Consider the following 24,564-nt stretch of genomic DNA (forward strand, 5'->3'; position numbering starts at 1 on the left):
CAAGTCACCTAACCCCTGTCTGCCTTAGTTTTCTCAAATGTAGAAAGGAGCTAATAATAGTACTTACCTCCTAGGATTGTTGTGAGGTTCAAATGAAATAATATTTGTAAAGTGCTCAGCAGAGTGCCTGGCACTTAATAGGTGTTTAATATGTTTGTTTCCTTCCGTCCTTCCTAATTGAGGCAGCTAGTTAGTGTGCTGACTTGGAGACAGAAAGACCTGAGTTTGAATCCTGCCTCAGATACTTAAGTGTGTCATCTTGGGAAAGTCCCTTAACCTCTCCAAGCCTCAGTTTCCTCACCCATATAATGGGGGTAATAATAGCCCCTACCTCACAGGGTTATTGTGAATATCAACTGAGATAATATATGTGAAGTCCTTTGCAAAATTCAAAGTACAATCTAAGTGCCTGCTGTTATTACAGATAATCCAAAAATGCCTCTAAAAATAATTAGGAAGCTTTGGGGTTTATTTGCTTTTATAACAGATCTCCTTTTCTGTTGAATTCCACATTTATTGAGTGGTTCAAAGCGTTATCCTAGAGGCTGGAAATGCAGAGATGAAAAACATTACCCAGATGTTACCCTCAAGGGTCTTGCAGCCTACTTACTAGTGGGTGCATGGCATCAGCCCATAGAAATGTAGTGGAGGGCAGAGTCTGATAAGCCACAAAGGAAAGTTCTAGAAGGGATATTAGAAGCAGCATGGAGTAGTGGAGAAAGTTCTGGTCTGTGAGTCAGGAAACCCCGATTTCAAATCCTGCTTCGTACACTTAGTAACTTCGTGGCCTCTGGACAAACTACTTAATGGCTGTGATGGTTGGACTCAGTGACCTCCAAATTCCCTTCCGTCTCTAAATTGTAATTTATAGAAGAAATATGCTTACCCAGGTAGTTTGTAGCAGAGTCAGGATTTGCACTCACATCCCATGACTCCAGGTTCAGCACGGTTTCCCTGTGGCAAACAAGAATCACTTGAGATACTAGGAAGGATAAAGGAAAGCAGGTGCTCCCGAGATCACACGTGGAGAGTTTTGTAGCTGTCACAAGAGAAGCTAAGGAACTAGTCACCATTGAATAAAATCCATAAAACTCCTCTTGTGCACTGGACGTCATCTTAGGTTTGATGGGCACTTGTGACCGTAGCCTCTGCCCCTCTGAGCTAGTTGGGAGGCAAAATGAACCACATATACATGTGTGAAAGAATAAGCACCCATAGGAGGCATTGAACGCTAAATACAGAATGAATGGGATGGACTGTGGTGAGGGCTTGAGGGAAGGGAGAGCTCTGTGGGCTGGGGTGGCTGGGAAGGTTTCACAGGACAGTTTGATCTGGGCCTTCATAGATGAGTAGGGATTTGAGAGATGGCCCAAGCTCAGGGCAACTAGGTGGTGAAGTAGATAGAGCATCAGACCTGGAGTCAGGAAGACTCCATGTTGGTAAGTTCAGATCTGTCCTCAGATACTTCCTAGCTGTATGACCCTGGGCGAGTCATTTAACCCTATTGGCCTCAGTTTCCTTATCTGTAAAATGTGCTGGAGAAGGAAATACCAAACCACTCCAGTATCTTTGCCAAGAAAACCCCAAATGGGGTCACGCAGAGTCAGACACAACTGAAACGACTGAACGACAACCAAGTTCGGGTACCAGGCAATCCACAACCTAAGAGCTTTACTTGGGATCAGATATTTAGAGCTAGAAGGGATTTTAGAGGTCATTGTGTCCAACTCCCTGATTTTACATGTGAGGAAAGTGAGGCCCGGAGGTGTGCTGTGCCCGGACCTGGGATACACAGCTAGGAAGTGTCTGAGGCAGCATTCAAACCCAGGTCTTCCTGACAGCCTTTGTGACAACACTTTGTGCCCTCCACCCCCTGCCTCTTACCTCCCGCCATGTTTAAGAGCTGGTTAGACCACAAGTGTGTCTTTGCCCAGGGCCTGAGTGGGAGCTGGGAAAACAGGCAGGCCGAGTAACTGTTTGACCACCTTTTATCAGCAGCAGCAAGCAGGGCAGGCTGCCAGCCTCAGCCTCTCCTGTCACAGTCCTGAATGAATACAAATACAGGCCACACTGAAAACCAAGCAAACAAACCTAATTAGCGAAGAGAAAGTGGTGTGCAGGGTCAGGGATTGCTTGGGAAGTACTCTGGCTCTGGCTGCAGCTGTTGCTTCCCACCTCTCCCTAATCTGTCTTAATTAGAGAAAGAAAATAGGAAACGACTGGGGGCCCGAAGGAGTCAGAAGAACACATTACCCCAAGAAGTTCTCTCCGAAAGGCACAGGCCTGGAGAGCCAAGATTGGCGTTTTCTTGTTGTCACTTCTGGTAGAGATGGAGAGAACATCACTGCTTCTAGGTCCTGTTCGTGGGGCACTCGCAGCACATTTTTGTCTGCTACAGTGCTTCTCTTTGACTCTAGAAAGCTAGAACTTGCAGAAGTGCTATTGTTTGTCTCTCTCTAGGAAACTGAGTCTCAGATTAGGGAAGTGACTTGTCCAAGGTCATACACCTCCTCACTCCCAAATTTTTTCACTAGTTGTTCCCCATGAGTGGACTGATTTCCCTTCTTATCTCTGCTTCCTTCAGGTTTCAGCTAAAATCCCACCTTCTCCAGGAAACCTTTCCCCATCCCTCTGTTGATTAATTCCACTTTATCTTGCATACAGTTTGTTTGTACATAGTTATTTGCATGTTGTCTCTTCCATTAGATTGTTAGCTCCTCGAAGACAGGGACTGCATTTTACCTTTCTTTGTATCTCCAGTGCTTAGCATAGTACTTGGCACATAGTAGGTACTTCATAAATAAATGTTCATTGACTGACTGACATCACACTACCTTGTGATGATAGGATGACAGGATCATAGAGTTAGACCTAGAAGAGATTGCAGCTGTCATCTCATTCAACCTCCTCTATTTACAAGTGAGGAAACCAAGTCCCAGATAGATAAATTGCCTCGATCATGCAGGTGATAAGTAGCAGAACCCGGATCCCCGTCCCTCTGCCAAATCCAACTCACTTTCTACATCATTACATCCATATAAAACACTTAGCACAGTGCCTTGCACATAATAGGCGCTATATAAATGTTAAGTGTTATTATGATTATTAAACACCAGTTCTATGTCAAATGATGGTAACTCTGCTGGGGGGGAGTGTAGGAGAAGGAGAAGATGACTTTAGAGAAGCCGAGGAGAAAAAAGTAACGTGAAACAGAGAACAAGAGAAAACAAGATTGAACTCTTACAGTAAGACTGTAAATGCTGTAGGTCAGACACTGCAAGAGTGTCAACATTCCCACCTCACCCCCAACTGCATTAAAATCTAATTAGGAAATATTTAACAAAACGAAAAAAAAAAAAGACAATAGAACATAATGTTAAAATGGGGTTTTCTGAGGCAGTGTGTAGCCTGCAGGGATCCTTATGTACTTAGTGACATCCTCTCCACCCCTGCTCTCTCCCCTATTGCTATTCCACTTCTTTAGGAGTTTAGGGAAGCAGAGTCATCCAGCATCATTTCATGGAGGAGGAACTGATAGAACCTGGGCCTTGGAATCTATGCAGGCTTTTTGATGGGTGGAAGGGGAGAAGAAAGAGCATTTCTAATATTTTCTCCTTGAAGTTGAACTTGAGTGGTTTCCATAGCAAGGGAGCTGGGAGCAGAGAGCATATAGAGGCTGGTACAAAGCCATCTCCGTTTGCTGAGGTAGACCAGAGGATATTTGAAGCTTCTGGGTTGTAAGTTTTCCAGTTCCAATTTCAGCAGTAATGGACTATTATGGGCTGAGTCCTGGAGGGTGTAGATGGCCCTTGGGGCATTAGCCTTGGCAGGGAGCAGGCAGAAAGGTTAAATGTTTCTGGGGTGGGAGGAGGCTTTTCCATCTTTGGCTGTGGTGTAGTGGAAAGAGTCAGAGGCCTTGGATTTGAATCCTGATTTATCTATTCACTAGTTGTGACCCAAAGTAAATAATTTCTGCTAATCTAGTACTCTGTTTCCTAATCTATAACATGAAAAAAATTAGATGATCTGTCCTGTCCCTTCTAGCCATAATAACCTTTGATGCCGTGGAGACCCTGAAGAATGAAGACCCTGAAGGACTCTCTAAATTCTTCTTTTTTTAGACTTCATCTAAAGATTTGTTTCTTGTATTAGAACATCGTTGGGTCGAATATGGCTTAAGTAAGGAGGTCATCGACTAGGACTTGGCAATGTTTTGTAGCACAAAGGTGTTTATTATAATGGTATTATCAGAAAGGAGGTTTGACCTTTTTATGACACCTTTCTTCCAAGGAGTTCTTAGCACTTTTACCGGTTGTCACATCAACCCTTTTGAGAAGTAGGAACAAAAACAACCTGTTTATAGATAGACACAGAGAGGTTAAGTGATTGGTTCTCCGTTATTCACTAATTAGCACAAAGTGCCTCATTTAAAAAAAAAATTCCCTAGCCACTGATATAACCATTACCTGTCTTTTTCTCAATCAAAGTAACCATCCAAACACAGGAATGAATCCATGTTCATGCAGTTTGGGTCTGAAAACATTTGTTATTCAGTCGTATTTGACTCTTTGTGACCCCATTTGAGGTTTTGTTGGCAAAGATACTGGACTGGTTTGCCATTTCCTTCTCCAGCTCATTTTACAGATGAGGAAACTGAGGCCAGCAAGGTTAAGTGACTTGCTCAGGGTCACACAGTTTAGTAAGTGTCTGAGGCTGAGTGTTCTTGACTCCAGGCTTGAAAAACATAAGATGATTAATAAATGCTTGTTGGTTGATTGATTAAAAAATAAAGACAAAACTTAGGTGGTCAGTGGCCCTGTTTTTGTTTCTGAATAGACTAGATGTTGGTACAGTAGACAGAGTGCTGGCCCTGGAGTCAGGAGGACTTGAATTCAAATCTAGCCTCAGGCAGTTGTTAGCTCTGTGAACCTGGGCAAGTCACTTAACTTTGCCTCAGTTTCCTCATGTGTAAAATAAGCTGAGGAAGAAAATGGCAAACCACTCCAGTTATCTATCTTTGCCAAGAAAACCCCAGATAGGGTCACGGAGAGTCAGACATGACTGAAACAACTCAGCAACAACTTTTGTTTCTGAACAAGGAAGAGTCATGAACAGAATTATCCTCAGATTTATTTTTTCTGCCGGTCTTTGTTGGTCTGTTGATGGGGGCAGAAAGGTAAATTTAGCTTTGTGCTACTTGTCAGAAGCCCAGTTTGAAAGGCAGAGACTACAAGGGTGGGCTTCTCGGCTCCAGCTGTAACTGCTGAACTGGGCGTTGGAATCATCCATGGAGAGCATCATGACTCAGTGAAACTCCTTGAATCACCCCATCAGCAAGCATTTATTAAGCACCAACTATAGGCGAGGCACTGTGTTTGAGCTGGATGGTGCAAAGACAATGAAACGGTGTCTGCCCTTTTACTGGTAGAGATAACAAGTACACGTAGAATTGTATACAAGATAAATCTACAAGGTAATTCCGGGGCTAAGATACTGGTAGGCGAGGGGATGAGGAAAGGTTTTATGTACAAAGTGGCTTTTGAGGTGAGCTTTAAAGGTAACTAGGGGGTCAGCTAGGTGGCTCAGTGAATAGAGCACTGGCCCTGGAGTCAGGAGGACCTGAGTCCAAATCTGGCCTCAGACACTTGACACACTTACTAGCTGTGTGACCTTGGGCAAGTCACTTAACCCCAATTGCCCTGCCTTCCCCCCTCCAAAGAAAATAAACTAAAAGGCATAAAAATTTAAAAGAAGGTAACTAGGGAATCCGAGAGGTGGACATGAGGGAGGAATAGGGGACAGTGAAAAGGCTTGGATATGGAATGTCACGTGTCTATAAGGAATAGTGAGAAAGCCAGTTTGTAGAACCAGAGAGGGTGTCCAAAGGAATAATGTATAGGACTGAGTGCCATAGATCTGAAGCTGAGAGGAACCTTAGAGGCCATCTAGTTCAGCCTTCTTATTTTATAGATTAGGATGAGGTTGAGTAACCCACCCAGGGTCATACAAGTAGTAAGTATATAATAAAGGTTGGAAAGGTAGGTTGAGGCTAGGTTGTGAAGGGCTTTAAATGCCAAACAGAGAGTAGGAACAATATCCAGAGGTTACCATTCGGGAAGTGATAGTAATATCTGAGTGTTACTGTGCTGGAAACAACAAGAACGCCCACTGGTTACTGTATAGAAGACTGCAGTTTATCCAAATGTTGCAGTATTAGAAACAGATAATAGGGGCGGCTAAGTGGCACAGCGGGTAGTCAGGAGTCACGAGGACCTGAGTTCAAATGTGGCCTCAAATACTTGATACTTTCTAGCTGTGTGACCCTGGGCAAGTCACTTAATCCTGATTGCCCATCCCCCAAACAAGCAAAAAACCCCTAAGAAACAGATGAGAAAGCCCTTGTGTTTAGGTGTTATGGGGCAGCTAGGTGGCACTATGGTACATAGAAATGCCAGGCCAGGAGTCAGGAAGACTCATCTTCCTGAATTCAAATGTCACCTCAGACATTTACTAGCTGTGTGACCCTGGACAAGTCATTAACCCTGTTTGCCTCAGTTTCCTTATCTGTAAAATGCGCTGGAGAAGGAAATGGCAAACCACTCTAGTATTTCTGCCAAGGAAACACCAAATAGGGTCAGGAAGAGTCAAACATGACTGAAAAACAGCTGAACACCAACACAACAACAGTCTAGGTGTTACTCTGCTAGTCACAACAGCAACCTCTGGGTGTTACTGTACAGGAGATTAAAATAATGTGTGAGTAGGTCAGATAGCAATGCCTAAGTGTTATCGTAAAGGAAACCACAACGTCTGAGTATTATTACACCGGATATAACAGCCGTGTCCAGGTGTATGGTAATTTTGTTGTTGTTCAGTCATTTTCTGGTCATGTCTGACTCTTCACAACCCCATTTGAGGTTTTCTTGGCAAAAATGCTGGAGTGGTTTGCCATTTCCTTCTCCAACTCATTTTGTAGAAGAGGAAACTGAGGCCAACAGGGTTAAGTGACTTGCCCAGGATCACACAACCAGTAAGTGTCTGAGGCCAGATTTGAACTCAGGAAGATGAATCTTCCTGACTCCAGGCCCAGCGCTCTATCCACTGCAGCGCCACCTCGCTGCGCATGTAGTAATATCTACAATAATGTCTGGATATTGTTATGCTGCCGTACCAGTGGTGTTAAATACAAATGGATCTCTACAGCTGGCATATTGACTTAGAAAAGCACAAATGAACATTATCTATGTTGTGTTACCTTTTTATGTATTTTGTTAAACATTTCCTGGTTATATTTTAATCTGATTCTGGCTATGAGTCTGATACTTCTCCTGCATATAACAGAAATATCTGATGTTATAGCAGTGCAGGAAACTGCAGTGTTGTCTGGATGTTACAGTACAAGAAATGGTCATAATAACCTAAGGGCTCATCTACAGGAAACTAGAACAACACCCTGCATGCAACAGCTGTGTCCTGGGGTCACTGGATAGGAGAGAGTACTCAGGTGCAGGTGTTACTGTTAGGGAAACTGAAGTAATGCTTTGGGACCTGGGAATCACTGTTCTGGAAGCAGTAGTACTGCCTTAGAGTTAAATGTGCAGGAGGCATTCATAATGTCTAAATGTCTCTGTGTAGGAAACTGCAGTAACGCCTGTGTCTTTCTATGCAATTAAAACAGAACTCTTTTTATACATACCTTTCCAGGAATACATCTGCTGTGTAACTCAACGCCTACCTGTTATAAAAATCAAAAATGTTTTTGGAAGGGGGTGGAGAAGAAGGGGGCACAGTCAACCATTCTTCCTATTTACTTTGCAATGTATTTTTTTCTGCCAGTAGTCATGGTCGCTTGGCTCACTCAGGGGGTCTCCAGGCCAAAAAGAGTTTAAGGTCCCTTGTTGGACATGCTAGCTTGGTGTAAGTCTCATTGCCCTGTTTGTCTTCAGCATTTGTTAAGCCTTTGCCTGGTAGGGGTTGTGATGTGCCTGTCAGCTCTTGGGTATATCTGTCCTCTCAGATCCTCTGGTGAGGTGACATTGAACTTCTCTGGGATCTTCTCTTTTCTGCATGCCAGTGCAGTGGGAACAGCCAAGGTTTCACCCCCTGGGGTGAAAGCTGAAGATTTATGTTCCTGTCTCTCCTCATTGCCCTTGAGCTACATCCTGATCTGAGGCGGTTTTATTGTTATAGCTTATTTTCCAATCTCAGGCTTGGCTGTAGACTTGCCATCTCTAAGTAATCACCCCACCCCCTGCCGTAGTTGGGTCCAGCACCCTACATAGCCCTCTGATTACAAAGTAGAGCCAATTTAATTAGCTGGCAAGCATTCCCGAGTTTTAGCGCTGTGCGAGAGGGGGTTACATGAGAAACAGAAGACAGGGTCCCTTTTCCTTGAAGAAGAAAACAATGTATTAATGGTGACAACTGTAGAGGATTATGGGAAATAAGCTTGTTATGATGGTGGTTGTAGAGAAAGCCTGTACAGTGGAAGCTTGAAGTGATTCTAGGTTGAGGGACTTAGAGACGGGACAGCATAATTCAATTCAACAGACTTGTATTAGTCACCTGATATGTAAAAGGCACTGTGCTAGTTAGAGAGGGGCAGAAAACTTAAAAGTGACAACACAAAAAAACAGTTCCTGCCGCCAAGATCTTACAGTTTACTAAGGGTGTGTGGCGTAGACAGAAACAATTATAATACAGGATTAGATATGATGAGGACAAAGGAGTGATTCAACCAAAGTACTCTAAGAAAATCCAAGGAAGGAGGGAACATTTTAAGCTGAGACAAGAAAGAAGAAAAAGGAAGGAAGGAAGGGAGGAAGGAAGGAGGGAAGCAAAGAAAGGAAAGAAAGAGAAAGGAAGGAAGGAAGAAAGAGAAAAAGAGAAAAAAGAAGGAAGGAAAGAAAGAAAGAAGAAGGAGGAGGGAAGAAAGAATTGTGTGGCTTCCATGCAGAACTACAGTAGGAGAGATGGTTAAGCTATTATTTACTAAATCTGTATGACCTTGGTTTTCTCATTTGTAAAATAAGGAAGTTGCATTTGGAGACCTCTGAGATTCCTTCCACTTCTCTATGATGTTATTTGAGAGCTCAGTGTTGCATTTTTTCTCATCTTCTTCTGATCCAGAAATATGTTGTTGTCCCATCAGGGTGTGGAGTGGTTGTCAAGGGGGGCCAAGACTAGAAATCTAGGTAAGCAAGTGAGCTGGACAGGTCCAGACAAGTAAGGGGTTCCTGTGGGGTGGGGAGGGGTGTCATAAAAAGTGACATCAGAGAGCAGAGTTGATGAGCTCCCATCCTAGGGCAGAAGTTGTTTTCACTTTGCTATTTTTATCCCGTCTGTTTGATGTGGGCTGCTCCCAGCTCTCAGATGTTGTTTGTGGCCAAGGTTAGACAGAAAGGGAGACCTTCCGATGAATCTTGCTCATGACTGAAGTAGAAATGCTAGAATTAAGTTATAAATAGGGACAGTACGGGGCTTAGATAGTATGAGGATAGGACCTTCCAATCTCTTTTGATCACAGAGTTGATAACTGAATAGGGCTTGTGTTCATGACAAGTAAGACAGGGAGTACCCTCTGATGTAGGAGCTAATTAGTCAATTTGAAAATATTTCCTAAATAATCCCTCACTTTTATATAGCAGTTTGAGGTTTTCAAAGTACTTTACATACATCATTTCATTTCATCCTTACAGTAATTCAGTGAGGTAGAGATTTCCAGTATTATTATCTCTGTTTTACAGTTGAGGAAACTATAAAGTTAAGTGACTTGACCAAAGTCATCCATTTAGTGACCGAACCTGGACGTCAGCTGAGTTCTGCTTCCCAATCCAACATTCCTCTGCTCCACCAAGCACTACCTATCTTCTCTGTGCTGGGGATACAGGGAAGCATTTATTAAGTAACATAGGTATACAATTGGTGCTTAACAAGTACTGGTTAATTGATTGGTCTAGCGTTGGTCTTACAGCAATCTATCAGTTCCCTAAATTGAGATGGTCCCGGCTCTCATGGAGCTTACATTCTATCAAGGAAACAATACATACAAATATAAGGACATATAAAATATATTCAGAAGCAAATGAGAATGAATAAAGGGTGATGGATAGGATGGAGGGAAATATAGTTAGACTTTCACAACATGGCTATTATGGAAGTGTTTTACATAATGATACATGTATAACCTATATTGAATTGCTTGCCTTCTCAAGGAGGGTGGGTGGGGAGGGAAGACGGAAGAGAATTTGAAACTCAGAGTTCTAAAAACAAATGTTTAAAAATTGTTTTTACATGCAACTGGGAAATAAGAAATACAGGCAATGGGGTATAGAAATCTATCTTGCCCTACAAGAAAGTAAGGGGGAAGGGGACTGGGGGGCAGTGGGATGATAAAGGGAGGGCAGACTGGGGAAAGGGTAATCAGGATTCATGCCATCTTGGGGTGGGGGGTAGGATAGAGATGGGGAGAAAATTTGTAACTCAAAATCTTGTGGAAACAAATGTTGAAAATTAAAATAAATTAAAAGAAAGAACAGAATCCAAAAAAATAAAAGCAAATGAGAGAATTCCCAGGGTGGGGCGGTGTATCAGTATCTGGCATGGTTGGGAGAGGGGTCAGGAAAGGTCTCATGGAGGATGTGCTGTAGAGGAGGCTAGAGATTCTCGTAGATGGAGACAAGAAATGAGTGCATTCCGTGTGGAAAGGCACAGAGACAGGACATAATACCGTATGTGTTGTTGTTCCTTTGTTGGGAACAGAGAGAGGGCCAGTATGGCTGGATTAGAGAGTGAGTGAAGGAGAATAATTTATAATAAGGCTGGAAAGATAAGTTGGAGCCAAGCTATGAAAAGCTATAAGTATAAGCTGAGATGTTTATTAAATGAATAAATATAAGAGAAAAATGGATTCATTGCCTTCAAGGAGTAATAGTCTTGCTTTATAAAAAATATTAAGGGAGGGACTGTTTCTTAGTTATTTTTGCATCCCCTATAGTGCTTAGGTATTTAACAGGCACTCCATGAATGTTTGTTGAATTGTATTAGAGAATAATTAAGTGCTCAGCTCTAGGGTGAGTGGTATCATAGGAAACCTGGGAAGGTTTGGTTTGAAGTCCTGTGCTGAAATATGCTGGCTGTATGAGTGGCTCTTGGAAAGTCACTTAAACCTCTCATTGCCCCTGGCAAAACCGGCGTGCTGAAAGTTCTAGAATATGTGCATTGATAGAGGTTCCTAACTGAGGAATTCCCTCTAGCAGTGAAGTCACAAGTCTGGACAAATATAAAAAAGCTTGTGGATATTGACTAGAAATTCAGTAAGATTTCCTAGGGCGGAAGAAAAGAGGTCATTGCAGACTAGTGTAATTAGAAAGAGCCTGAATCTGCTCTCACAGAGAGGCTTCATGTTGCAGAGCGGTGGGAAAGCCTTGAAATATAGAAGGAAGGCCTGGAGAACTAAGACAGAAGAGCTCTAACTAGATAGTGAAGGAAACGGAGCCGTTGTAGCTTCTTCAGCAAAGGAGCAACATAAGAAAAGTAATGTTCTAGATATTCCTATTCTGTCAGCAAAGTGGTTTGGAGGAAGAAAGACAACAGAAGACAGGTGGTTAAATAAGCTATACTTACAGCTTATTGGGAAAGAAAAAGGGAAGAAAAAGTGGGAAGAAAAGAAGCCTATACTGGCAGAGCAGTGGACTGGATAGGAACAGGTGAATCTGAGAGACCAGATGAGGTGGTCACTAAAGATCATGGGATTTTAGAGCTGGAAGAGACTCTGGAGATCCCCTGGCCTGGTCACCCCATTTTAAAGATGAACAACTGAAATCAAGATAATTTAAGTGAATCGTCCAAAGTCACACAGATGGTAAATTGTAGAGCCAAGATTTGGACCTAAGCTTCCTCTAATGGCAAACCCAATGCTCTTTCTCTATACAACAGGGTCACATGGTAATGGATAAAGTAGAAGGCAGGAATAAGATGAAAATATCAATGTTATAATGCTAGAGAGTATTTTAGACCTGGAAAGGACCACTGTTGTTGCTGTTGAGTCATTTCAGTAAGGTTTGACTCTTCATGACCATATCTGGGATTTTCTTGGTGAAGATACTAGAATGGCTTGCCATTTCTTCCTCCAGCTCATTTTACAGATGAGGAACTGAGGTAAAGAGAGGTTAAGTGACTCGCCCAGGGTCACATATCTAGTAAGTGTCTGAGACCAGATATTAACTTAGGTCTTCCTGACTTTAGGCCTGGTGCTCTATCCGTTGAGTTACTTAGCTGCCTCCTAGGCAAACAGAAGTTAAGTGACTTGCCCAGGGTCACTCAACTAGTAAGTGTCTGAGGCCGGATTTGAACTCAGATTTTTCTGACTCCAGGCCTAGAGCTCTATTCACTGAGCCATCTACCTGCCCCGTTTACATGGAGGTGATGGTTAAGCTCAACTCACCAAAGATAAAAATGTAGAGATAGAGGAACATAGGACCAGGAACAGAGACCAAAGGGATACCCACAGCAGACAGTAGAAGAGGATCCCCAAAGAAATGGTTAGGATCAGAGAACTAGGAAAGATCAATGAACTTTAAGGAGAGACAGTCACCAGTATCAAATGCTGCAGAAAAGTCAAGAAGAAGGAGACCTAAGAAAAGGTCATGGAGTTTGGGAAGAGAGAATTCACTGGATTTAGAAACCAAATTCTTGGTGGTTCAAAAATGAATGAGCTTAAAAATGGGGAGAATGACTATAGATAACTTGTTCTTGGAGTTTGGCAGCGGAAGGAGAAAGACCAGAAAGTAGGTAGAAAAGACAACAGGATCAAGAGAGGGCATTTGGTTTTGTTTTTAATATGGGGAAATCCAGGTGTGCTTGTCTGTAAAAGAGAGGGTGAAATACTAGAGAAGAGAAAGATTAATTTTTTTGTTTTTTTCTAAGTTCATTTATTTTTAGTTTTCAACATTCACTTCCATAAGTTTTAAATTTTCTCCTCCTCCCTCCCCTCCCCAAGAAAGCATGCAATCTGATATAGGCTCTACATATACATTCCTATTAAACATATTTTCACATTAGTCATGTTGTAAAGAAGAATTATAATGAATAGGAAGAACCGTGAGAAAGAAAAACATAAAACAAAACAGAAAAAGAAAATAGTCTGCTTTGATCTACATTCAGACTCCATAGTTCTTTTTCTGGAGGTGGATGGTATTTTCCATCATGAGGCTTTTGGAATTGTTTTGGATCCTTGCATTGCTGAGAAGTGCTAAGTCAATCAAAGTCAGTCATCGCACACTGTGGCTGTTACTGTATACAATGTTCTCCTGGTTCTGCTTACTTCACTTAGCATCAGCTCATATAAGTCTTTCCGGGTTTTTCTGAAGGCTGCCTCATTTCTTATAGCATGATAGTATGCCATTACATTCAGATGCCACAGCTTGTTCAGCCATTCCCCAATTGGTGGGCATCCCCTCACTTGCCAGTTCTTAGCCACCACAAAAAGAACTGCTATAAATATTTTTGTACCTGTGGGTGAGGGATTAATGATTGAATTGAAGTCTTGGTGGAAGTGGGAAAGACCTCCTGATTCATGTCATTGAGAAACTGGAAATTATAATATCAGGGAAAAGTCAACAGGGAACCCAAAAGACCAGCCTCTTGTTACAGAAATTATACTAACCTTGCAGATAGCCACCTACCCAGGGATGCTAGACATTCACATCAGGGCCTAGTATTCAACCATTTTGGGTGAATTCCTGCTGTGTCTTTTGTCCACTACAGAAGTCCTGTGGAATGTAGGTATGGGGCTGAGGATCTGTTGAAGCAGCTGGGCATGTCATAGCAGTCTTCAAGTTTCTGAAGGGGATTCACACATTAAAGGGACTAGCTGTGTTCTGTTTGGCTGTAGAGGGCAGAATTGTTACCAGTGGATGAAAGATGCAGGGAAGCCAGTTTCACCTTGACATAAGGAAAAAACTTACCACCAACTAACTATCCCAAAGTGAAATGGGCTACCTTGACAGGTAGTTATTTCCTTTTTGCTGGAGCTTTTCAAGTGGAAATCGGGTGGCTCCTTGTCCCAGATGTTGGAGATGGCATTCGTCTGCATGGCTGGGTTAGATTAGATGCTGTCCAAGCCTCCATTCTAATGATGACATTTCAGTTTTCTGAAAGACAGAAGTGTATGCCATAGAACCTTGGCAGGTGATTTGTTAGGGATTGTCCCCTGAAAGGGTGAATGTAAAACTGGTCTGTTATCATGCTGTGACTCTCACAATAATGACTTCCTTCTCTGTTTGTGTCTTCTCTTTTAGAATGGCAACAAAGACAACTCTATGGACATGTTGGGTACTGATATCTGGGCTGCCAATACCTTTGATTCTTTCCGGTAAGCTCACCTATCTTCCCATTTTGAGAGTGATAGTCTTCTGTTCTCTACTCCCAGTCCCCCTACAGGTAGTGAATTCAGTGCTTTGCAGACAAATGGTCATCTTGCCTCCTTCTCACTCTTGTCCTAGCAAAGACATAAGAACTTAGACTTAAGTTAAGGCTGGATGGCCACCTATCAGCTCTTATATAGAGGGAATTCTCTTTCTGTCACAAATTGGACTTAATGACCTCTCTCTCTCAAGTTCTTTCCAGCTCTGACATTTTGTGAGTTGGAATTCAACTGCTTTTGCTGCTCTAATGATTCCCAGTGGAGCTATGCTAGACTAGGTAGAAGGAGCAGGTTCAGTTGGAGGCATAGGCAGGAGCCCAGAAGAAAGGGGAAAGAAAAATTGGAAAGGAAATTAAGATGTGGATGAAGAGAGAGAGAGGTCAATGAGGAAAAAGAAGTAGAAGCGAAAAAGAAAAGGATAGAGAGAAAATAGGATGTAGGTGGAGAAGAAAGGAAGAAAGAAGAAATAAGAAGGAAGGGAAAAGGGGGCAAGTAGGAAGAGGAAAGAAAGATTGGAGAAAGTGGGAAAGTCAGCAAACCCTGATTAACCATTTACTTTGTTTGAGGCACTGTGCTGGTGTCACAGAGAAAGAACAAAATAGTCTCCGCCCTCAAGGAGCTTAGATGGAAAAGAACAGATTAGAGAAGAAATAGGGATGGAGGAAGTGAGAAAGAGAAAAGATGGTGTCTGATGAAAGAGGTTAGAGAAAGGGAAAGGAAAAAAGGATGTGGCTGATGGAGGTGGTGTCACCAGCATGCGTTACCCCCACAGCAGTACACCATAGGTTCCAGCCCCTACTTGAACTTCTTTCCCAGGGAGTCATTGAAATCACTCGAGTTGTTGTTTAGTCAATCAGCTGTTCCGACTCTTTGTGACCTCATTTGGGGTTTTCTTGACAGAGATACTAGAGTGGTTTTCCTTTTCCTTCTCCAGCTCATTTTACAGATGAGGAAGCTGAGGCAAACAAAGCTGAATGACTTGCCCACCAGCGTCACATAGCTGGTTAGTGTCTGAGACCAGATTTGAACTTAGGTCCTCCTGACTCCAGGCCCAGCCTCATCCACTGTGCCACCTAGCTGCCCTCGAAATCTTCCATAGCTAGCTAGTTATCTAGCTAGATGTGTATCTATATATGTATATATATATGGCACCCTTTAACTTGCAAAGATTGGTTGGAAACTGATCTATTCTGGGCATAGTATGTGGCAGAACAACAACAGAAAGCAGAATGTTGTCTAGTTTTACTAGAATTTAAAGTACATGAAGACAAGGAGTATAAACTAAGAAAATTATGTTGAAGCCATATTGTGGAGTTTCTACTTTACTCAGTAAGTAACGAGGAGCTACATAAAGTTTTTCAGTGGAGAAATGATGTGTTAAGAGCAAAGAATTTAAAAGATTATTTAGGCTGTTCTCAGAAGAGTGGATTGGAGGAGAGACTTACTGGTGGCCAGGAGGCCTATTAAGAAGCCATTGTAGTCTTCTTCATTCCCCTTCTGTACCCCACACTCAGTTAAGGCAATAGTCTAATCCCTCTGTACCTCATTGCCCTGTATCAGTTTGTCATTTTCTTTTTCACTCATAGTGGTTCGAAAAGGGACCTGCAAACCAGAGAAGCTGGACTTTACCGAGTTCCACAGGAAGGTCTAGAAATGTCTGCAAACATCCTTTCCTACACACAGACTGAGAAAGGAAAGGACTTTTCTTGCAGGGTTTATTTATTTATTTTATGACCAGGGAAAGGGGAGTACTCGAATGGTGTAGACAGTCCCTAGAGACTGTTTCTCCCTGGCTCCTTACGAGGAGTGAGATTAATTATGTCCCCAGGAAGGGAAATCACATCTGTCCCTTCCCTCTGGAGCTATGAGTTGGCAAGCCTAAGTTTTCCACCCTTGGAGTCCTAGCTCAAATCCTACCTTTTCCATGAAAGCTTTCTTCACTGAACAATCTAGTTCATACCAGTTTTCCCTTCCCTACTTTCTGACTTCTCAAAGCATGCCATCTACCCTACACATTTTTGCCCTTGGTCACATTCTTCTCGATCGTGCATGGTAATTTATTGTCCTATAAGATCACAGAACTTTAAGCGTTGGAAGGGACTTTGGAGGACATTTAGATCAACTTTCTAATTGTTTCCTGTGGGTTAATCTTGTGCCCCCGTGTGAAAGACCGCTAAATGCATTTCAGAATGCTTAGGTGAACAGCAGCCTGGACTTTAGAAAGTAGATGAAGAATTTGGGAAACTGATCATAAGCTTGGCACAGAAGCAGAATATAATAGCAGTGTGACTATCTGGACAGGTGTTAGAGCTCACTCTTTGCCAAGGCAAGATCCCTTAATGACTTCTTAGGTTGCATTGATGGTGATTTCATCATTCAAAAGGTGAAGGTGAAAATCTACCTTGTATCTCATTCTCACATTCAGGTTGGAATTGTTTGGGTGTGACTGGCTATAGGCTCTCCTTGAACTTTCCCACACAGTCAAGTCTCTGGCGTTCACTTGAGGCATCTAGCCATTCCAGTAATCCCCTCAACTGGCTTTTCATTGTGGCCTTTGCCCAATCTCCCAATTCTCTGTTCCCAGCCCTCCATTCTCTGTTACCTCCAGATTGCGCCCCCACTTCCCCTGTTATTTAATCTAATTGCATTATTATATAACCTTCTCTTCATCTTTTCCACAAGAATGATTGTAATTTATTAAAGGCTTTGCCAAAATCTAGGCTAGTTTAGAAACTCTGTCAAAAATGGAAATAAAGTACGCCCTTCTCTTGATAAATTCCTGCGAGTTCTTTGTAATCACCACTTCTTTTGCTAGATGGTTGCTATCTCTTAATGATTCATTCTAGAATTTTTTCAGGAATTAAAATCAAGCTCTGTGCTCTATAGTTGACAGAGTGTTCTCTTCCTTTTTTTGAAAACCAACAGAGCATTTGTCCTTCCTCACTCCTGAGACACTGCCCATTTTCTAGCTGGTGTTTTTTTCTGTCAAATGCCTCCAACAGTGAGGGATGCAGCAATCAAACGCCCTAGGCTTTTTCCATCTGGAGGATGTAGCTCACCTGGGCCAGGGGAATTGAATTCATCAAGGGTGACTGAATAATCCCCTACTATTGCTTTACTTAAGGTAGCTAGATGGTACAGTGGACCGAGTGCTAGGCCAGGAGTCAGGAAGACCTGAGTCCAAATCTGGCCTCAAGCACTCACTAGCTGTGAGACCCTGGGCAAGTCCCTTCATCCTGTTTGTCTCAGTTTCCACATCTATCAAATGAACTGGAGAAGGAAATGGAAAACCACTCCTATCTAGATCCCAGTCTCCCTTGGCCATGTGGTTGTCGATAGACTACCACATGGAGTGGAAGGGCTGATGGTAACTGACAGAGAGAACATAGAGGTTTCTTCCTTCACTTCAGTTTTTTTTTTCTAGCACAGAGTATGTCTTTTCACTGGAAATGACAGAATAAACACAAGTAAAGCAATGTTTATTGTTCAGTCATTTTCAGTCATGTCTGAGTCTTTGTGACCCCTTTTAGGGTTTTCTTGGCAAAGATACTACAGTGGTTTTCCATTTCTTTCTCCAGCTCATTTGACAGATGAGGTAACTGAGACAAACAGGGTTAAGTGACTTGCCCAGGGTCTCACAGCTAGTGAGTGCTTGAGGCCAGATTTGGACTCAGGTCTTCCTGACTCCCGGCCTGGCACTCCATCCACTGCACCATCTAGCTACCCTAAGTAAAGCAATAGTAGGGGATTATTCAGTCACCCTTGATGAATTCAATTCCCCTGGCCCAGGTGAGCTACATCTTCCAGATGGAAAAAGCCTAGGGCGTTCGATTGCTGCATCCCTCACTGTCGGAGGCATTTGAAACAAAAAAACAACAGCTAGAAAATGGGCAAAGTGTCTCAGGAGTGAGGAAGGACAAATGCTCTATCGGTTTTCAAAAAACGGCAAGAGAACCGTGCCAACTATAGAGCACCGAGTTTGATTTTAATTGCTGGAAAAATTCTAGAATGAATCGTTAAGAGATAGCAACCATCTAGCAAAAGAAGTGGTGATTACAAAGAACTCGCAGGAATTTATCAAGAAAAGGGCGTACTTTAATTTCCATTTTTGACAGAGTTTCTAAACTAGCCTAGATTTTGACAAAGCCTTTAATAAAATATAATTATTCTTGTGGAAAAGATGAAGAGAAGATTAAATAATAATGTAATTAGATGAATTTGCACCTGGCTGAATGATCAGACTCAAAATATTAATTAATGGTTCATTGTCAGCTTGGCAGGAGGTCTCCAGTGAAATATTTGGCCTTGAGCTGTTAATAACATTTTTATCAGTAATTTGGATAAAGTCAAAAATTGTATGTTTATCAGTTTTGCAAATGACACAAAACTGTGAGAGAAAGAATAGAAAAAAATTCTGCCAGATTAAAACACAAAGCTCAGTCTCGTAAATGTAAAATCTTCTACTTGGATTCAAAAAATAAAATTCACCAGTATATGGAGTATTCATAAATATAGAATGGGGAAGGATTGGGTAGGTTATTCTTTGAAAAAAAGATCTGAGGGTTTTAGTGAACCACAAACTCAGTATTAGTCAACATTGTTATATGGCAGCCCAGAAAGCTGATGTTATCTTGGACAGTCGGCACTATCACCTTTCTTATTCTGAATACTATCCTATTTACTCAACCTAAAATTCTATTACTATTTTTGGCCGCCATATCACACTGCTGACTCATATAGAGCTTTTAGTGTATTAAAACCCTTAAGTAATTCTATATTAATTGTGGTCTAGTTCCATGTCCTCAGTCCTGGGACTTTTACAGTTGATTTTTTAATCATTGTTTAAGACTTTGCATTTATCTCTATTTCATTTCATCTTCTTAGATCTGGTCCAATGTTCTAGCTCAGTGCTTCTTAAACCGTGGGTTGTGACCCACGGTTTAAGAAGCACTGAAGGGGTCGTGAGTAGAAAGAGTTTAAGAAGCCCTGTAATGACTCATCAACATCTTTGGAAACTGGTTCCATCATCAAATGGTTCCTGTCTCTCACAAATTTAATAGCATGCTATCTACACCTTCAACCTCCTTAATGACGCTTTATTTTAACAGAATAGGTTCAAGGGAAGCACCTTTCTGCACCCCACTAGAAACCTCCTTCTACATCAACATCAGTCCATTAATTCCTAGGCATTAAGTCCAGTCATCCTACTAGTTCTGAATTGTAATTATCATCTTACCTCTCTATGTTACAATATTGTGAGACCATGCCAGATGTCTACTGAAATCCAGGTATCCTTTATCTGGGTTTTTTTTTATTTACCAGTTTTGTGACCCTGGACATTTGCTTGTCCTGAGTCCTGCAACTCCTCTCTGGTATACCACAAATTCACCAGCAGTGGCTCAGCAACCAAAAATGTTTAGAAGTTCTGTCATAGCCTAGTATGTAATTGTCCAAGATTTGATGATGATTTGAAGTTATTTAGGATTCTGCCAAGCTTTTTTTTTTAATCTCTTCATTTATCTGGGGTATCAATTCCCCATTATCCATTTATGTGCTATACTTCTCAGCCTGAAAATAATTCTCCTTAGTAAAGCTAATAAGAATCAAAATAGGAGACGGATGGTTCTACCTTCTCTCCATAATCCATAATCCGTGATCCTTAGCATCATCCCATCCACCCTTAGCAGCAGCAGACTTTCCTCATACTGCAAACAGCATTAAAGGTCATTCCAGTTGATGTTAGAATTTATCGTGTCTCAGGTAGTTCTGGGCTCTAGCATTCCCTGACTGCCTTTCAAGAGGTTGCCAGCTCTTTGCAACATACCGGGGTGCCCAATGAAAGAATGGTTTTTAGAATTAGATCTTATACTTAGAGAGCTCGATTTAACTAATCAAGCTTTTATAATCAATCAGCAATTATTTATTACGCACCAACTATGAGCCAGGCTTTGTGCTTGACACTGAGGATACAAAATAATGAAACAATCTCTGTTCTCAAAGAGCTTATATTCTAAGAACCTACTATGTGCCCAGCACTAGGTTAAACACGAGGGGGTGTAAAAACAGCATGGGTGCTACCCGTTAGGAGGTAGGGACAGGATTTAGGGAGAAAAAAAGATAAGCATGAAATAATAGATGAATAAGATAATATATAATGAAGAGCTGAAATGTGTGATATGAGCAATTCAAGAACAGGTCTTGTGTGTCAACTTAAGGAAGCATGAAAAGAATTAGAGAAGTTATCTAGTATGGGCTGGACTCCTCAGGGAGGGTGGCATTTCCCAGAGATTCACAAGAACCTTACAGACATTTATTTAGCCCCCTTAAGAGGCAGAGTTTTTGAATGAGGAAACTGAGTCACAGAAGACGGAAGAGATTTAATCCATTATCACTGGCCAAAAATATAGATCTCTTTCCCAAAGAGGGTAAATTAGAAGGAAAAATAAGGCCACCAAAGCGATCCATACCCATTGCACAAATGAGCCATTTAAAAAACAAAGTCCCATTAGGGGCATCCTCGGAGAGAATATACTCCCTATCTCCCTGCTCAAAGCAAACAGCAACATCTCCTGGCTAACTCTCATCAGTCAGCACCCCTTCTGGATTTCTGCAGGTGGGCTTGCTGGGATCAGCAGAAGTCTGCCAGGCTCTCGGTATCTCCATATAGATTCACAGCTCCCTGGCCAATTCATGGTTCACCTGAGTTCACATCGAAGTAAATGTGTATAACAGAAGGATGTTGCCATCTTGTGGCTTTGCCTAGAAATTGCTCCTTCCTCTAAACTCATCTTGAAGCAAGAATGCAAAATTTGGAGATTCCATACAGCAACAGAAGTCCAATGGGAAGTTCATCCCATTGGAAAGAATATTGACAACAAGTATCAGCCATCTCAGAACAGCCCATTCCTCCCACACAATTTCCAAAGCTCTCAAATAGACTGCACAGCCCCGGGACACAGATTTCCTATACATCGGCCGTTTGTGCAGTTGATTGGTCCATGGCTCGCCGCTGATCTGAAGAAACCAGAAAGGGCTGGTGTTGTTTATAAGGCCGTGGTGCTAGTGCATGATGAAGTCCAGCACGTTCTGGTGCCAGATCACCAGCATGATACAGCAGAAAGAAGCTTGCTGAGGAGTTAGAAGGCCTGGGGTCCAGTCTCATCTCTGATTCTTACTATACCCCTGTGACAATGGAAAAGATGCTTAAATTCCACGAATCTGAGTTTCCTCAACTGTAAAACTAAAAGGGGAGGGGTGGACTAGATGAGTTCTGAGGTTGATTCTAACTCTACATCTCGGACTTTACACCTGCCTTCCCGCATAGCCCCTCCCCAGTGTTGACAACATGAGTTTTCCTTCCTCTCTGACTTTGCTCTTGTGATTCCCATTATCTGGAATGCCCTGTCCACCTACCTTCACTTATCAAAATCCTGTCCATCTTTTAAGGTCCAGCTCAAGCACCACCTCTTCCAATAAAACCCTCCTGATTATCCCAGCCAGAAATCATCTCTCTTCCCTCTCTGAAATCCTGTAAGCCTGGCCAGTACAGCGGATAGACTGTTGGACCTACTAGAGTCAGGAAGACCTGAGTTCAACTCATGCCTAAGATATGTCCTAGACCTGTGACCTTAGACAAGTCACTAAACTTCTTAGTCTCAATTTCATCTGTAAGAGGTGGATTATAATAGTTCCTATCCCGCAGACACTTAATAAGTGTTTTTTGTTGGTTGATTTTTGGGGGGGTGGCTAGGTGTCTTAGTGGATAGAGCACCAGTCCTAGAGTTAGGAAGACCCGAGTTCAAATCCAGCCTCAGACACATACTAGCTATCTGACCCTGGGTGAGTCACTTAACCCTGTTGGCTTCCATTTCCTCTTCTATAAAATGAGCTAGAGAAGAAAATGGCAAACCACTCCGGGTTTGTGTTTGTTTTTGTTTTTATTGCCCGAACAACCCCGAATGGAGTCACGAAGAGTTGGGCATGACTAAAAGACATTGATTGATTTAACATGTCCTATAAAGTCACCCTATTCTTGTAATCCTGCTTGTCAGCGCTACAGCTGATCAGTTCCCCTTCTAAGGCGTGTCACTCAGAGGTGAGTACAATCCTCCAAACATAATGTGAACAGGGCAGAAATACAGAGGCATCATTACTTCCTAATTGAGTAAATTGTTTCTTCATTCAGAAGAAACATTCAGCCATGTTCAACTTAATAAACATTTATTAGGCATCTGCTATATGCCAGGCAAGGTACTTGAAATACAAAAACATAAATCAATTCTTGCTCTTTATGAACTTGTGTTCTATTGGGAGGGGAGAGTTACAAAATGCACACAAATAATAAATATAATGCAAAGAAAACATACAATTGAGAAGATCAAGGAATGCTTCACGGTGGAGGTGGCACAAGCTGATCCTTGAATGAAGACAAAGTTTCTGAGATGATAAGAGACTTCATTGCCAGCATTAAGGATGACTTGAACAGACACATGGAAGTGAAAGGAGGAGTGTCCGTTTTGGAGACTAGTAGGAAGTTGCATAGTCTGCTTTGTCTGGAATATAGAGTATGAATGAGGCTGGAAAAGGAGTGGGGAGTGAGGTTATGGAGGGTCTTAAATGCTAGGCTTATAAGATACCTCAGAGAAGTCACTTTGTTCCTCCATTCTTTGTTTATTCCATCAGTTTTCAATTTTTGTGACTTCTTGACCACTTCAAGCAGGGTATGATAGAAAGCCATGGGATTTAGAATTAAAAGACTTGACTGAACCACATACTAGCTGTATAATGTTGGGCAAATCCCTTAACCTCTTTGAGCTTCAGTCTATGTCTGTTGAATGGAACCAAATTTGAAAGAAGAGGAGAAGGAAGAAGGGAGGGAGAGAGGAAGGAAGGAAGGAAGGAATCCTTAAGGCATCACCATCAACATCAGTGAGTTAATACAGTCTTGGGCTACATTAAAAGAGGTTTACCTTCCCAGGGTAAGGTGGGGACAATGTCTTTGTATTCTGCCCTGGACAAAGCATATTTGGAGTACTGGGATCAGTTTGAGAAGAATATTGAAATATTGAGAAAAGACAAGGTAAATCCCCATATTGTTATTGTCCTAGGGTTGTCTCCTACTCCAGAAGGGCTGCACAGCCCCCAAAGACAGGCACAATTTGTACCTTGTGAGGAGGTTAAGCCTTGAAGGTATGTTTGCTGTGAACAGGTCACAGAGAGGTGATCATCACTGAGGCAGCAGCCTCTACCCTAACAGAGGACTCATATATTTCTTAAGGATTTTGGAGAGGGCAAAATATGGCCTTCACACAAGCTAGAAACACCTCCAACCATGACCTTTCTCTCTCCCTTTTGTAGATTGTACATGCTAGATGGTGACAAAATGGAAGTTTTCATTCTTTTTTTTTCTCTCCCTCTCTCTTGCTTCCGACTCAGGTGTGGAAAAGGGAAGCTGGAAGATGGGGAAGGAATCAACTTGAACGACATAGAGAAAGTCCTCCCTGCCTGGCAGGTATGTGCACAGACAGGTGGTGCCTGCTGTTGGAGGCCCCCGTTGGTGAGGGGTGCCGAGTGAGCCCCATTCTTTGGGAAGTCATTCAGTAATAATGATTGTTAGAGCTCTGCGTGCTGTCATAGGTGATACATGTTTTAACGTCCTGACGCAATGCTGGCTGTGGTTTTCTGTGATGATGATAAAATTGATTAACCTGTTTTAGGTAATTGTTCCCCCCACCAGAAAAAAAAAAAAGACCATGTAAACAGTGCCACGGCATCACTCAGATGTACCTTGGGCCTGAAATAGGCGAGACTGAGGCAGCCACTTCATTGATGGAGCATTTTCCAAGCACAGGGCTGGGGCGAAGGGATTTGCCACAATTTCTTAAGGGGGTGTAATTAGTTTTTGAGCTTTTAAAAAATTTAAGTTGTCACTAACACCTCCAGTTGCCTGCAGTACTTGGTAAGCCTCAGGAGCTGATTTGTTTCTAGTTTCTGAATCAGGCCAAAGCCCAGTAGGTGGAAAGAAGCTTGCAAACACACATCTCTGCATCCTCAGAGGATCTAAGGATTCCTCAAAGGATCTAAGGATTCACTAAAGCAGCAGCAAATGCCAAGGGGGTGCATATTTGTCCCGCTATGAG

At 42.2% G+C, this 24,564-nt stretch overlaps 1 protein-coding gene across 5 annotated transcripts in view; it reads left to right on the forward strand.

Annotated features, from left to right (window-relative positions):
• The window catches only part of CTIF (cap binding complex dependent translation initiation factor), a 495,423-nt gene that overhangs the window by 159,615 nt on the left and 311,244 nt on the right, over positions 1 to 24,564 (forward strand). For all 5 annotated transcript variants that reach the window (XM_036756570.1, XM_036756603.1, XM_036756578.1 and 2 more), the window contains 2 exons: positions 14,301 to 14,374; positions 23,861 to 23,936. In XM_036756570.1, coding sequence (XP_036612465.1) covers positions 14,301 to 14,374; positions 23,861 to 23,936 — 150 coding nt within the window. The remainder of the gene's footprint in view (positions 1 to 14,300; positions 14,375 to 23,860; positions 23,937 to 24,564) is intronic.

This window comes from Trichosurus vulpecula, chromosome 1 (assembly GCF_011100635.1).
Source record: "Trichosurus vulpecula isolate mTriVul1 chromosome 1, mTriVul1.pri, whole genome shotgun sequence".
Lineage (NCBI taxonomy): Eukaryota > Metazoa > Chordata > Mammalia > Diprotodontia > Phalangeridae > Trichosurus > Trichosurus vulpecula.